Raw genomic sequence first — 15,866 nt, 5'->3', positions numbered from 1 at the left:
GGGCTCTAGGCACGCGGGCTTCAATAGTTGTGGCACGTGGGCTCAGTAGTTGTGGCTCACGGGCTCTAGAGCACAGGCTCAGTAGTTGTGGCGCACGGGCTTAGATGCTCCGCGGCATGTGGGATCTTCCCGGACCAGGGCTGGAAGCTGTGTTCCCTGCATTGGCAGGTGGATTCTTAACCACTGCACCACCAGGGAAGTCCCAAAGGGAAAAAAATTTTTAATTTTAGGAGGCATTAACCTGCCTCTCCCTCTGTGTCTGTACACTGAAATGATATGATTAACCCAGTTCTCTTCTTCCCATGGGCTCACTTGCTCAAATAATACGTTGTTTGACTTAAAATTATTTTATGGGCCCTCATGTGCAATTCAGTTTAGCCATTAAATAGCATGGAGAGCATAATTACATCATATGAATATGTTATACAGGCATAGAAAAGAACATAATAACAGTTGTTATGATTGAGTGGTAGGATTATACGTCTTTGTGTATATGTGTGTGTGTGGCTTTCTTTTGTCACTTTTTTTGGGATAAAACAAATACTATAACTATCCTTTGGTAATCTGGGGTACAGGAGAAAATTATATGTTATTACTAATTATTATTTCTTATTCTCAAGTTCTTGGTTTGAAATAAAACATGTGAATGCTTTATGTATTATGAAATCATGGTGAATAAGGTTTTATCTGGCCAACGCTTGTTTTGCTACTTTTGGTAATATAGCAAGTTATCTTCCCTTTTAGATTAAATATGCAATAAACACTGTCAGGTGTATCCCCTGTTGATAGTGAGGTCTGGCACTGTGTACATGTCACAGCCTATCTCTCATATGCCTAGATAACAGCACAATGGAAACTGCTTTAATGTAAAATATTGTCTGCATGGGGACATTCATAACATTTACAGAAGTTTTGATTATATGAATCATAAGTTTCACCAAAAAAATTAGCAAACACAAATGGCAGCATATTTATACTGGCCATATTGTTTATGCATCAGAGGTAAAGATTTTTGGACATAAATTAATGTGTCATTTAATGTTTTCACAGTTATATACTTATTTTGTTCTATTCATTATAGCCTACAGGTCTGGAGGACAGTTTACACCTTGGGATTTAAGGGGGAATTATACACAGAGATTCTCAAAGTATGGTCTGGGATCCCCAAGAACCCCTGAGGCCCTGTTGAGGAGTCCATGAGGTCAAAACTATTTTCATAATAACGGTAAGACATTATATGCCTTTTTCACTCACATTCTCTCACAAACAGGCCATGGAGTTTTCCAGAGGATATATCATGTGTGATGACACCAACACTCTGACAGCGAATAGAACATGTGTTTTGTACCCTTAAGTTTTAAAAGTTTATCAATTTTAATTTCAAATGCAGTAAATATTGAAGGATAGAATGCACAGAAACGAATGCTTTTTAGTTTCCTCAGTAATTACTGAATGCCAATGGATCTGAGACCAAAAATTTGAGAATCATTGAGAATTTATGGTAAATCTTCTTAAACAATTATTTTGTGTGTGCACACTTAAAAAAAACAACAACTCATGTCATATGCGTCATTTAGGAAAAATCTGTAGCCTTGCTTAATAAAACGAATGAAGCAATCAAAATAAAAGCCATAAACTGATTTGGAGGGCAGTAACTTATTTTCCGATGTGCATAATAATAGGAACAAAAGGGTAATATTGTCTAGTACCACGTCCCCTATTTAGAATTCAGCTATCTAGCAACCTCATTTATCCACATAACAGCTGCCGACCAGCAAATTACAAGGGCTTCTGAAGAGCAAAAAGAGTTGTCTCAAGCTCCTCCTACTTGGTACACTAAGAGCTCACATGCTTTACTCCCAAGAGAAGACCCTACCCCCAACCCCAGGTCCCCAGCCCGTAACTGGAACTATGGTGAGGTGAGCCAGGTGCCCTGGGAGCAACATTTAAGGAGGCACTGACACCCAGGTGCGGACCTTGCATTTGCACGATGCTGAGAATTAGTGCCTCCTTAAATACAGTACTCTTTAGGGCAGCCCTACTCAGCCAGATTATTGACCTGGCTGGGATCCAAAGCAAACAACAGAGGGAAGAGAAGGGGGAAGCTTCACATATGACTGGTAAGAGTAATTAAAGAAGACAGCAGCCTCCTGGCAAGGGATGAAACAGGAAAGCTGTCAAAAGTTGGACACAAATTCAAAATACAAATCAATGTGGGCCCATTAACAAAAAGGCAGATAATCTGAGCCCTTGGGATATCATGTGGTAAGATAACAGATATCTATAATCGATGACAAAGTTAAATTATATCCACTGTACTTTGTTTTTCAAAATAAGATGTAACATATTACATTTTAGGCATGTTGATAACCAAATTGGTTGAAATAATAAGGTTCAAGAACAAAATGAACTGTTAGCTATCCGTCGAATCCAGCTATTCAGAATTTGATTCAATCAATTTAATCCATATTTATTTACCGTGCCCAAATATCACCAAAGACTATATTCTAAGGTTCTGAATAAGTGGAGTCTGATTGTGCATCAAGTATGTAAAGTTTCAGTGACTCATTATTTAGCTTGATGGAAATTCCCTGAATCCACAGGGTTTTTTCCCTTCCCTAGTCAATTTGTTCTTCCATCGTTCTTTTTTTTTTTTTTTTTGTGGTACACGGGCCTCTCACTGTTGTGGCCTCTCCTGTTGCGGAGCACAGGCTCCGGGCATGCAAGCTCAGCGGCCATGGCTCACGGGCCCAGCTGCTCCGCGGCATGTGGGATCTTCCCGGACCGGGGCACGAACCCGTGTCCCCTGCATCGGCAGGCGGACTCTCAACCGCTGCGCCACCAGGGAAGCCCCATCGTTCTAATTATACATGTTTTTAACTTAAGATGTCATTCCACACAGGAGGATTAAAATCTGGTTATTATTACACAGCAAAAAATAGCTTCTCACTCTTAACATGGAGCTGGATGAAAATGAGATCTTTTGCTAAGGTCTGATGACTAGTCTGTTTATCATTATTCTTGCCATGTTTTAAAGTAAGAATCAAATGAGGGTTGCGAGTGACACAGATGTGAACAATAGTGTAGAAGCAGCTTTACTCAAATTGAAGCTTAAAAATTTAGCACAGGTCAAAAGGAAATTATTGCAAAAGGGATTCGAATCGTTAACGATTCCTCCCTTTAGTCCCTTTGTATGCCTTTCCTGGGGGTCTGCTCCTGAGTGGGCCATTCCTACAATCATACCACTCTTCTGCGGTTATAGGCTTATCAGAATAAATCCCTTACGAGCCTTGCCCCAAGCCATTGCTAGGCCTCACGTTGGGTGACTTTTTAAAAATAGAGGAAGGACAGGCCTGATGCCAGGTGGGGTCATAAAAATAAAATTCCACAGCAGTAAATACAGCCACTCAATCAATCACCCACCGTATCCATATGTGGTCATGCAGAGTTCTTTATGTGGTTAACTCAGAAATGTTCAGGCCAGAGGAAGACCCCCACCTGCCAACAGCACCCCGGGTGGGAAGAAAAATCTTAATGTCCCCAACACCCAAGCCTTATAACCTTTGGTGGAGGATACAGTTACATGTTCAACTGTGCTGGGTGACTCCTTCATCTAAATGGGAAAGGCCATGCTCCCACAACGGTTACCACCATCTGGCTAACAACTGGGGACCCCCAGCTGGACATAACACATTTCAGTGGGAACACAACAGAGGCTCTGAAGTGTAGGCCTCTAATTTGATCTGAGCCTCCATGGGTGAAAGCGAAGATATTTCACCACAAGTTTAAAAAAAATGAAATACTCGTCATGGTGGCAATGATGGTTATGAGAATAACCACAGCTGTCTGGGACTGTATGATAAATATTAATAGCAGGTAAGGAGGTGAACAGTGGTTGCTACATACCTTACAGTGACTGATAAGAGGGTGGAAATGCCCTCAAACTTTATATTAAATGTGAGACATTTAACGCCTTATGCCCGACAAGATTTCTGAGTTTGCTGCATTAAAAGGAAAAGACTTGAGTTCTAATTACATGTTAGGATTTATTCTGAGCTTTTTACCAGATTTATCTCATTTAATTCTTATTAAAAAAAAGAGTTAGGTACTATTACTATTCACATCTAACAGCTGAAGAATCTGAGGCATATGAAGTATAACTAACTCAATACATGTGCAGCTGGAATTTGAACAGTCTAGAACGTTCTGTGAATAGTATACTTTGTTTATATCACTATGTTTAATGATGACTATTACTCAATATACGTGAGGAAACCCCCAAAATACATACTCTATGCAGAACAAGTCTAAAGACATGTAACTAAAAAAAATGAGAAATTAAATTGTAGAATTGTGTAATTAGGTGATTCTTAGTTATAAGCAGAACACTCTGCTCCAAAACATAAAATTCTATAGAAGGAAGAAGGTATTACCTGCTACAAGCAAAGAATTCCTAAGGAACTTAGAAAGAGATTTGATGTAATTTAGAGGAAGAACTGGATGATTTTGGAGAAAAAGAAAAATTTGAGCCCTAAGTTCTTGTAACTATCTAAAGTACAATTCAAAAAACGAAAACAAAATTATAAAATCTAACATCTGACATATTAATAAACATAATTTTAGGTATTGTACTGATGTGCCAAACTGGCCCATAAAAAGATTCCTAGGGAGCATAAAAAGGCAAAAGTCTTATCAAAGTGGATTTCAGACTTGAAAGTCATAATGAAAGTCAGATTATGGTTAACTTCTTGGGAACTCATTTTAGAGAGAAAAATAGGCATGGGATTAAATGATCCTTGTCTTTTTCTTTGCCAAATCAACCACTTCATGACCCGATCTGATGGAATCTAAAACTTTACTCTGGAAATGCATGTAAAAGTGTAAAAATAATCTGCCCCTTGCATGGGAACATCCTGAAATTTGGCTTGCTGTCTATCTGTGTGGCTGTCCAAAACAAATATACTCTTTGTTAATTATAACTGGGCCTATCCATGAAGAAGAGATCTGGGTGCAACAGTATCATCACTTTGATGTTTGGGGGCTGTTTTTGTAAAAAGCTGTGGGAACAGATGCCCTGTTCTCTCCAGTTACAAGACAATTTGCATGCATGTAGGAAATTAAGTGATAAAGCCTCTTCTTCTTTTTCACGGTTTCATTTTCCTTAATCACTAGGCTTTCAAATTTTAGAAAACTGCTCTTGAATAAGCAATAGCTACTTCATGATTAACCTAACTCAAAACACTGTATTTCAGTAACTACCTTTCTGTGTATTTATTGGGCTTCCCCAGGGTGCAATATTCCGAACAAACTAAGGACTCCAGAAAAGACATCTGTTCCCATCAAGAACTGAAATGGGAAAAAAAAAGAAAAAGGAAAGGAAAAGACATGGCCATATCTATGCAGGTACACACATGAAATTAATAGTTTTCTGCTTATTTTTGATTGCTAGAGCTTTCATCCTGTTCTTTATTATCTAACACACACAAGTATGTCTAGAGATGAGGTCTAGAATTACCACAGTCATGGACTGCCAAGAGTATTTTGTGTCTCTTAATATAGGTTCATAAACTAATTAAGGAGGAGTGCAGATAAAAATAGTAATTATTAACAACAATAAAAATTCTTCTGTTTGACCATAATGAGTTGAAAAATAAATTTTAAATCAAACAATCATAAGAAATGTAAGCAAAAACAACAAAACTGCTTTCTAGGGCTGCAAAAACAACAGCACTATTTCCTTTTGTGACAGCCTCTTCTCACAACTCTCTAAAAAAAAAAAGCATATATGGGTTTACAAAAAAGATTCAAAAACATTGTTTCGTATTCGCTCAAGCTTTTTAAAAGATGGTTTATTTATTTATCTTTGTGTCCAAGCACTTCTTCAAAGCAACTTCAGCTTGGGCAGTTTACTCTAACATTCATGTCAAATTAAGGGTTACTTTGAAATTGCTATAAATAAGGAAACTGAATTGTGTGTCCAGGAGGAACCTAAAATAAAATGTTTCAAGGCCATATCTTGGGCCAAAATAAAGTGAGGCATTGATAGAACAAAGGATTATACGTTTTTCTCTTTTTCGTTTCTCTTGGGTCTCTCAGACCAGCCAGAGAGCCTAACCTTGACCTTTGTTCATTTCAGGAACTCCCTTACCCCTGCTCTTTGCAAGGCCTGGGGGAGACTGCTTCAGACTTACTGGATGAGAAGCAAGGATACGACCTGTCTTTTCAAAGTTTTTTTTTAAGCGATATATTTAGGGCGCTTGAGAGGAAAGAATTGGCCAGTCCTTTATTTATCTTCCTAACAGGTGCAGCCGGACAGTCATAAAAGCAGGCTACTGAAAAAGAATGATTTTGCCAAGTATTAAGCCCCTCTAGTGTGTTCCTCCTTACAGCAGATAGCTCAAACCTACACTGTGCCTTTCCAGTACAGCCTGGCAAAGATTTTTCAGGGGGAAAAACACTGGCATTCATTCGTGCAACTTCTTTATTCTTCATCCAAATCTTCAATGTGGCCTAAATGAACCATTTGAAGTTTGGAGGAAAATAGCTGCCCTCGATCAAATACCTCCTCCCTCTTCTCCCTTTCTTTTGCTTACTTCCAACAAATGTACTTTTCCCCAATTTGAGGGAAAGGTAATAGCCTATATGTAAGATGACTTCTCCAAAGACACATTTATTTTGGTGTTTGAAATAGATGCAGGTGGAAACTAAAGGTCAAGGAGTAAATATGAGAGGAAGGTTTCCCATCATCAGGCCTCCTTTTCTGATGATGACTAAGCCTTGAGTGATGCGGGGAAATAGGTAAGAGGTGATGAACGCTGCTCTGCATTCAGATAGGTCTGGGGCTTAGCAGAACATTAAAATGTAATGAAATCTCTAGGGACCAAGAGAAAGACATAGCAAAGGAAAAACTCCTGTGGACTGAAAACATTATCCTCCATGCCCATGTTCCCACCTAATCCTACTGAAATAGGCCAAGGTAGAATAGATAGATAGATATTTCATGCTGATATAGCAAAAGAATCTGTAACAACAATGCCATACTTTGATTCCTGGAGTTATCAGAATGACCCTTTAAAATGCTGTTCGTCAATGGAGCTATGTTTTGCCATATGATTGAGTTTTCAAGAAGAAACCTTACATGGAAGATAGGAAAGTTACAGTGACTCTCCCAAGGTGTTTTGAATGACACACAAGCACCAAGGAGGAACTCTTGCCTTTTTCCTACAAGTTAAGTACATAAAATATAATAGGCCTGATATATCACATAACAAAAAGTAAAATTCATGTTAACGCCCGAACTTGGTGTTTTAGAAAAGAATTTTTCTAGGTTCTATAGAATCTGATAGTTAACAATTGTCTAAGTAGATTAAAGAACCAGGCTTTATGGTTTTAATCATCACATACTACAGAGGTAAAATTCTGAAGAAATGATTTATAGGCAAAAATAACATTAATAGTATTTTTAAACTATTAGAGATTCAAACAAAGAAGGAAGGCTATTGCAAATTTCTAATTTCATAAAATTACTCATCTAATTTCTAGTTTGATAAAATAACTCTTTGACAGGAAAAGAGAAAATTCGAGTGAAAGTTGATTCGTTTACTCAGTAGGACCCAGGGGCAATTAACTGTAAGGGTTTTTAGAACATAGACCATGTTGTATACATCTCTGAAATTCCAGTGACTAGTTCATAGTAAATGCTCAATTAATAGATGGTATGTAAATGAGACATCCTGGGAGATTCCCACAAATCTGAAACTTCCTACCACATCTTCTCTTGCTATTTGATTAGAACAATTTAATCTTACTGGGTCTCAGGTTCTGCATCAATCTAAAGTGTAAGACAGACCTTAGCTTTGGAACTGACAGTACCAAGAGTATAGTTCTCCAGTGAACAGATGTACAAATGATAAACGTGCAGAGGAGGACAATGGGAAGTGGTTACTCCTTAAAAATAGTGCTTTCTTTCTCAGAAAGGGCTTACAGAGCCATCCAGAATATTTTGAAGGGTCTAAGTAAGGACCGTTGACCAATTACTTCCATTAGAGTTCCTCCTTGAGGTCTAAAGGTACACCTGTCCTTCCCTCTTCTCCTTAGAAGGACCAGCTCTCCCAGGACCCAACATGAATCTCCTAGAATTAGAACCCTGCAGGTTGGGAGGCAGTTGAGAGAGACATCTTTTGCACCTTCAGATGCTGAAAACTCAATCTCTTTTTAAGAGTTGTCAGGTGCTGCTGGATCCTAGGAGGGCCAAACCAGCTCATGTGTCTTATCAAGATTTATAGCAAGTGCTCAATCCCTTCCTGAGCATGGTTTTCCCAGCTAAGGAAGAGATGTAAGAAGACCTGTAGGGGCTGGAGAAACCTGGTTGGGAGAATGTTTCTGCAGATAGTTTGAAATGACTCTGAAGAATTGGTTTGGTGGCATGTTTTATTCTTGAGGCTGTCTTTCAGAGGGATGCTCATATGTAACAAAACCAACTCCAGTAAAAGTGAAATCAGTTAGGAGAAGGTACAAGGACCAGAATAGTTCCTGAACTGCCATACTCCTTACTCTTCTGATGTAAACAATAAAAATGCAATGATTTCACTAAGAAAACTCTTCAAGGTGTAGATCTTTTAAAAATCAGTTCTGCCAGTAAGGAAACAAAAAAATCCCTGTACTTCCTCCAAGGATTTTAAATTTAAAAAAAAAACCTCTTTTTGTCCCCACTCCCCACCATCCAAATTTAAACTAACCAAAGAATCAGTATAAAATTACTGTGCTGGGTGAGGGGAACTCCTACACAGAATATCAACAGTGCTTTTATAGCAAAAGATTATGGGCACTTTGGTATGTATGTTGATCTATAACCAAAATATATACGTAGTTTTTCGGAGGGAGCTGAAGTTGAAGATATATTTTCCTCTTTGTCACTCTAAAATGTCATTGTCTTTAAAAGTAGAATGGATCAGATTTTGTCAGACAAAAAGTAAAACTTTATCATATCTGCAATCCAAATAATTTAATTAGCTTTATAGGCTCTACAGCTTATCATCTTATTTATTAGTTTCTCAGCTTTTTTGATCACTTTCCAATGGGCTTTAAAATAACACATGCAAACTGATTTACTAAATGCAGGATAATTAAAACAATATTCTGTCCTCAGTCAGGAAACACAGAATGCATTTCACCCAAATAAGCCTTGAAGAGGCTAGTCAAGTGACAGATCAAATGAAAAGGACATTTAATACACATGTAAATCATTTACATGACAAATAAGACACTTTAGCAGGAGTTGGACTCACTGCCTGAGAGTCAGGATTAAGTTCCCATATTAATGCATGCATTTGGTGTGGTTATTTCGGGTGGAAGACTTCATCCATCAATGCCCTCCGCCACAAAGTAAAGCCAACCTGTAAACTGATCACCACAGCCTGTCAACACTGGTTACCTAATTACATAAAGAAATATATTTCAAAGACTTTTGATAATTTGGTTAGTATTTCAACTTTGGATTCAAGTCTAGCATCCTTTTCAGGATTCTTTGAAATAATGGTTAAAAGGAGTTTTTAGAATTAAAAAATGAAAAAAACTAAATACCATTTTTATGCTCCCTGGCTCCCTGCTAACGTTTGTTTGTTTGTTGCTTTTATTTACAGACGTGAAAAATAAAGATTTACTAAGCACTAATGAAGACTAATATGAATGAGAAAATATTTTTAAAAGATGTCTCCATTTAAAATTAAACTCAATATACTTGTGCTGTTAATTTGTGCTTTTCATTAGTTATTTTAGTAATTTCTAATTCCAGCTTATTTATGTAATTAATTAGTAGTTTTTAGACATTGATTTTTTTATGTATAGGAGAAACTGTTTATTGGAGGAAACATTTCTTCTAACGAAGACTATTTTCAGCTTAATTATTTTTAAAAGTCTACATATTGTGAAATTATCTTCAATAAAGGTCATAAAGAACACAATCTATCAGTGATATTCAAAGATATCACTGGTGTTAGATTTTCTTTCCATGCAAGAACGTAAGAGTGTCATAACTAATAAAGCTCCAAAATGATAAAAGTAAAAATACATGCATCTGCATATTTTTAATGTCTTTCCAGGAGAAAAATACAGCAAATCTGGAAATATTGTTACAAATTCTTTTTTGAAACCTTGATCAAATTTATTAACTATTTAAGAAAGCATTCCAAGCCCCTTCCGTCCCCCACAAACTGCAAATAAATGGTGAAAAATTTGTGATTGAACCTAAGAAAATACACTTGAAAATGAAATCTGCTCATCATAACCAATTAACACCCTTACATTAAACTTTAAAGATTCTTTGAAAAATATGATAGAATTATAATTTGTCATTTTAGTTAATATTCTTCATAAACAATAATTATCAGATATTTTTCAATTGGTTATACTCTCCCTTTATTTTCCCTCTGGTCTGTTTACTCTAAAGGATCTTTTCCTTAAATCATAGTGATTCTATTATTTTACAGTCTATTTAAGAAATTGGATATTTGTTTGAAAATACCAAAAAGAAACATGCTTTCTTAAAAAGTACAAGAAAAAGATCTATGGTTGAATCTTACCCTCTTTCTTAGTGGGTTCTGGCATGGCCACAATAAAATGTTATTCTCCAATGAGTTTGCTCCCTTCCAGTACTAGTTGACAGAAACCCCACGAGCAGTAGAGAGATGGTACAGGTCAGCGTGACAAGCAGCTGGGTAGAAGTCTGGCCCTTTTATATTCCCTGTGAATATCAATCATGTTGGCACCGCCCCTTCTTCAGCACAAGGATGCTGGAACTTGACAGCTATGAGGACCTTTCTCACATCTGTTGTCTGTATTCTGCTCTCTCGCCTACTGGAAGGAATCTTCTGTCCATCTCATGTGGCTATGAGAACACCTCTAACTTTCTAAATTCAGCTGCAGCCTTGTGCTCCTCCTTGCTTTTCACTTTCTGTCTGACAGAGACATGTGTCAACTCAGAAATGCAAAAAGTTTGCCTGACAGTAAAAAATTAAATCAAATTAAAAATCATAACATGCTAATTCAATATATACTTTAATTTTCACTAACATTATAAAGAAGAATCTCTATATTGATGATAATGTTATGCTCCCATTAGCTTTTTGTTTTTGTCTATTCTTAATTATTGGGTTTAAATTTTTTCTTCTTTTTATCAACATATTAACACTAATTTGTCATGCCAAATTTCTATGTTTAATATCTTGTCTCATTTTCTCCTCCAAGAATAGCAAGGTTTTCTATTAAGGAATGCTTAGCATTTACCTTTTTTTTGGGGGGGGGGCGGTACGCAGGCCTCTCCCGTTGCGGAGCACAGGCTCTGGACGCTCAGGCTCAGCGGCCATGGCTCACGGGCCCAGCCGCTCCACGGCATGTGGGATCTTCCCAGACCGGGGCACGAACCCGTGTCCCCTGCATCGGCAGGCGGACTCTCAACCACTGTGCCACCAGGGAAGCCCGCATTTACCTTTTTTTCAAAAAACATCCTTTAAAAAAATTACAGTGTATATAAAAGAATGAAGTAATGATACATGCTACAACATGCATGAAGCTTGAGAACATTATAAGTGAAAGATGCCAGACACAAAAGACCATATATTGTATGATTCCATTTATATGAAATATCCAGGATAGGTAAATCCATTGTATCAGAAACTCAATTAGTGGTTGCCAGGGGTTGAGGGGAGGTGGGACTGGGAGTGACTGCTACTGGACATGAAGTTCCTTTAGGGAAGGATGCAAATGCTCTGGAATTAGGTAGTGATGATGGATGTACAACTTTGTGAATATATTAAAAAAACCCCACTGAATTATATATTTAAAAATATACGGGGCATGGGCAGAGAAATTCAGATAGACCAGTAGCTACTGTTTTGCTTCAAGATGGCAGATATACACACAAATCTAACTTAAGGTATTGGTAGACTATCAGATTTGGCCACTTTCTCCCCAAACTCTCATGGAACTGATGGAGAGATTTGAGCTACCAAGTGGTCAACCTAAAAAAGACATTTTCCTTTCTTTGTCCACATGCATGGCACCTTAGAGACCAGGACTAAAATTAGTTTATATGAAAAGACAACTACTTGTGTGCTTTTATTGCTATGTGTTTTCAAGACCATTTTCAAGAGACTTTGATTGATCTGTGCTGAACCAGCCACATTGTCTCATTTAATTTCCCTTGTGGCTGAGAGCACAGCTGGTCAGACTTAGCTCTACCAAACTCTTAACTTTTCATATAAGGATGGAAACTCAACTTAGAACTCAAAGCATCATTCTTTAGCTACTTGTGGGGGCGGCGGGGGGAAAGCCAGTCAAGAAGCTCGATGAACATCTTCTACAAAGAAAAGCCTTTTCTCAACCACATAGTGCTACGGAGCACATTGCTTTGCTTTTTAAAATTTTCCTTTATCTTAGATGCCAAACAGCTAAATGTCAGTCAGAATACAGCATATTCTGTAATACAAAGTCAGATATATTGAAAGAAAAAAACAGTAACTTTTTTTTTACCGAGTCTATCATAAGAGTATCAATTAATAGATGAAACAAATTAAAGACCTAGAATTTGAAGTCAGACTCTTGGTTTCTATTTCTGGACCTGCCATTAACCAGCAGAGTTTAAGAAAGTCAAGTGGCCTTTCTGGGCCTCAGTTTCCTTTTGTGTAAGATGAGGGGTTTGAAAAAATGACCTCTGAAGCCTCTTCTAGGTTTAACATTGTGATTCTATATCCTAAAAAAAAAAAAAAAAATCATTTTTTTCAGCATTCCCAGCACACTGAATACCACATACGAAATGGACATAAGGGCAAAGTGTCATGTTGCAAAGAATGTTTATAGTGATAGGCAGATTTCACACATGCCACAAAAGAGGTGCCCTGCCATCTTTGGCTTCTGCAGACACTGCATTGGGTTTTTAACACACTGATCATTTTACTGAAGTGAACATGTGCCAGGAAATGTTGCAACCCATGGAGAAAATATTTTATGACCCAGGGAACTTTTTGGTAATTAAGGACTTGATTATAAAAAAGATAAAACATTATTGGAGGAATTGGAAGTATGGACAAATTTCAAGATAAATAGTTGTAGAGTGTATTAGATGGTTAAAGTAAGATTTCAAGTTAGAATAGTAAGTAGACATGTGTAATTTTCCTAGGACTGTATCGTTTTAAGAACACATGACCTCTATTTCAGATGTCATACGTTCATCTAGAAGGTTGCAGACTCCTTGTCTTCAACCTCACTCTCAGGAAGGGGGAAAATGGTCAATAGGGCTTTTTTTTTTTTTTTTCTTTTACTAAATCCTTTACTGGGGTTTTCCTTTTGTGTTATTTAGGATGAGATTAGGCTAAATATAACACAGAATCACAAAATAATGACACTTAAACCAAGATAGTAGTATTTCTCGTTCACATAAAGCAAGTTCAAAAGTAATTAGTTTAGAGTCATTGTAGTGACTCCACACTGTCATCAGGAATCTAGACTCCTTCGTCCTGCTCTATCATCCAAGGTAACTTTATGGTCTAAAATGGCTGCTAGGGCTCTAGCCATTACATCCACATTCCAGGCAGCAGAAAAAAGGACTCACATTCTTAATATCTTTGGGACTTCTTTGAAGTCTCACATAAAACATCTGATACCTCCCATGGGCCATACCTTGATTACATGGTCATATCTGGCTACAAAAGAAGCTGGGAAATATAGTCTTTCATTGTCAGTGGCAATGGGCTTCTTTTACTAAAGAGAATGAGAATGAATGTTAAATAGGTAAATATCAATCTCTGCCACATCTTTCAAAATAAAAGCAGTAATGTTCCGTGCAACAACCAAAGAGGGCAGAGAAGTATAAACAAGTTACAAGGGTATACTGTACAGCAGAGGAAATATAGCCAATATTTTATAACAGCTATCAATGGAGTATAACCTTTAAAAATTGTGAATCACTCTTTTTTTTTTTTACACCTGGAACTTGTATCATATTGTATATCAACTATACCTTAATTAAAAAATAATTGTTTTTAATCCTATACCATTCATGTTAAATTTGTGCCTAGACATTTCATAGTTTTGTTACTATTTCAAATGGAATCTCGGTTTTCCATTTCCATTTGTAACTGGTTACTGAGAGTATAAAGAAAAGCTATGAAGTTATTTGTATAATTATTTTGTATCCAGATACCTAATCAAATAATTTTTTAGTTCAAATAGGATTTTTAGGAAAGTCACTTGGATTTATTTACTATAATTTATGATAGTAATATAATATGTACAAATAATAATTTTGTTTTTTTAATTTTCAATTTTGTTTATTTTATTTTCTTATTACATTAGTTAGAAGCCCAAATATGTTATAATAGTGCAGAGGGTGGGTCTTCCTCTCTTGTTCTTGATTTTAATAGAAATGGATCTAGTATTTAAACTTTAATATGATATTTGCTATTTGTAGTAAATAGTCTATCATTTTTAGGTAGTTTCCTTTTTTTCCTACTTAACTATTAGTAACAACTACTGAATTTTATCAAATGTATTTTTGTATACATCATTGTAATCACGTTTTTCTTCTTTAATTTGTTTACATAATGAGTTACATATTTTGAAAACTTGACAAATGTTGGACAATCCTTGCCTTCCTGGTAAAAATCCTATTTCATTACGGTATATTATTCTATTAATACAATTCTGCATTCCTTTGCTAAACAGAATCAGCAAAAAGGAGGCCATGAGCTGGTTCCAGCAGAAGTATGATGGGATCATCCTTCCTGGAAAATATAAACCCGTTTCTATCCAAAAGGCCAACAAGAGGTTTTCCGTGAAATGTAAAAAAAAGAAAGAAAGAAGGAACCAGTTTATGATTTTATTATCTTTTCTTCTCCTAACTTCTTTTGGTCAAGTTTGTTGTTGTTGTTTTCTATGTTGAGAATTTAATTTAGACTTTATTTACAGCCTAAGTCTTTAGTTGTATCACATACATTTTGATTTAGAGTTCTTACTTTTTCATTAATTTATGAATAATCTTAGATTTAGGTTTTTATTTTCTCATTGATCCAGGGGTTATTTAAAAGGGCATTTCTTTCTTTTTTAAATTTATTTATTTTATTTTTGGCTGCGTTGGGTCTTCGTTGCTGCATGCGGCCTTTCTCTAGTTGCGATGAGTGGGGGCTATTCTTCATTGCAGTGCGCAGGCTTCTCATTGCAATGGCTTCTCTTGTTGTGGAGCACGGGCTCTAGGCACGCAGGCTTCAGTAGTTGTGGCACTCGGCCTCAGTAGTTGTGGCTCGCGGGCTCTAGAGCACAGGCTCAGTAGTTGTGGTGCACAGGCTTAGTTGCTCCGTGGCATGTGGGATCTTCCCAGATCAGGGCTCAAACGCGTGTCCCCTGCACTGGCAGGCAGATTTTTTTTTTTTTTTTTTTTTTTTTTTTGCGGTAGGCGGGCCTCTCACTGTTGTGGCCTCTCCCGTTGCAGAGCACAGGCTCCGGACGCGCAGGCTCAGCGGCCATAGCTCACGGGCCCAGCCGCTCCGCGGCATGTGGGATCTTCCCGGACCAGGGCACGAACCTGTGTCCCCTGCATTGGCAGGCAGACTCTCAACCACTGCGCCACCAGGGAAGCCCCTAAAAGGGCTTAATTTCTAAGGAATTAAGTTTTTTTGGTTTTTTTTTAAACTAATTGTTTTAGTGAGGTGAAATTCACATCACATAAATTAACCATTTACTGTAAAGTGAACAATTCAGTTGCATTTAGTACATTCAGAATGTTGTGTAACCACCACCTCTATCTAGTTCCAAAACATATTCACCATCCTAAAAGGAAACCTGTTACCCATTAAGCAGTTACTTCCCATCCACCT

General features: G+C 37.1%; 1 protein-coding gene across 9 annotated transcripts in view; it reads right to left on the bottom strand.

Annotated features, from left to right (window-relative positions):
• Positions 1-10,733, bottom strand: part of MYBPC1 (myosin binding protein C1) — a gene marked incomplete at its 3' end in the record, with an annotated part of 93,561 nt that extends 82,828 nt beyond the window's left edge. For 6 of the 9 annotated variants that reach the window (XM_082665583.1, XM_082665578.1, XM_082665581.1 and 3 more), the window contains exon 1: positions 10,581-10,733. In XM_082665583.1, the coding sequence (XP_082521709.1) occupies positions 10,581-10,605 (25 nt within the window). In that variant the 5' untranslated portion in view covers positions 10,606-10,733. The remainder of the gene's footprint in view (positions 1-10,580) is intronic. The other 3 variants (XM_082665582.1, XM_082665585.1, XM_082665586.1) reach the window with 1 other exon arrangement.
• Between the last annotated feature and the right edge of the window lie 5,133 nt (positions 10,734-15,866).

This window comes from Grampus griseus (genome assembly GCF_964374135.1).
Source record: "Grampus griseus genome assembly, chromosome: 11".
Lineage (NCBI taxonomy): Eukaryota > Metazoa > Chordata > Mammalia > Artiodactyla > Delphinidae > Grampus > Grampus griseus.
The sequence above is the reverse complement of the archived record's forward strand: the minus strand, read 5'-3'. Positions and strand labels throughout refer to the sequence as shown.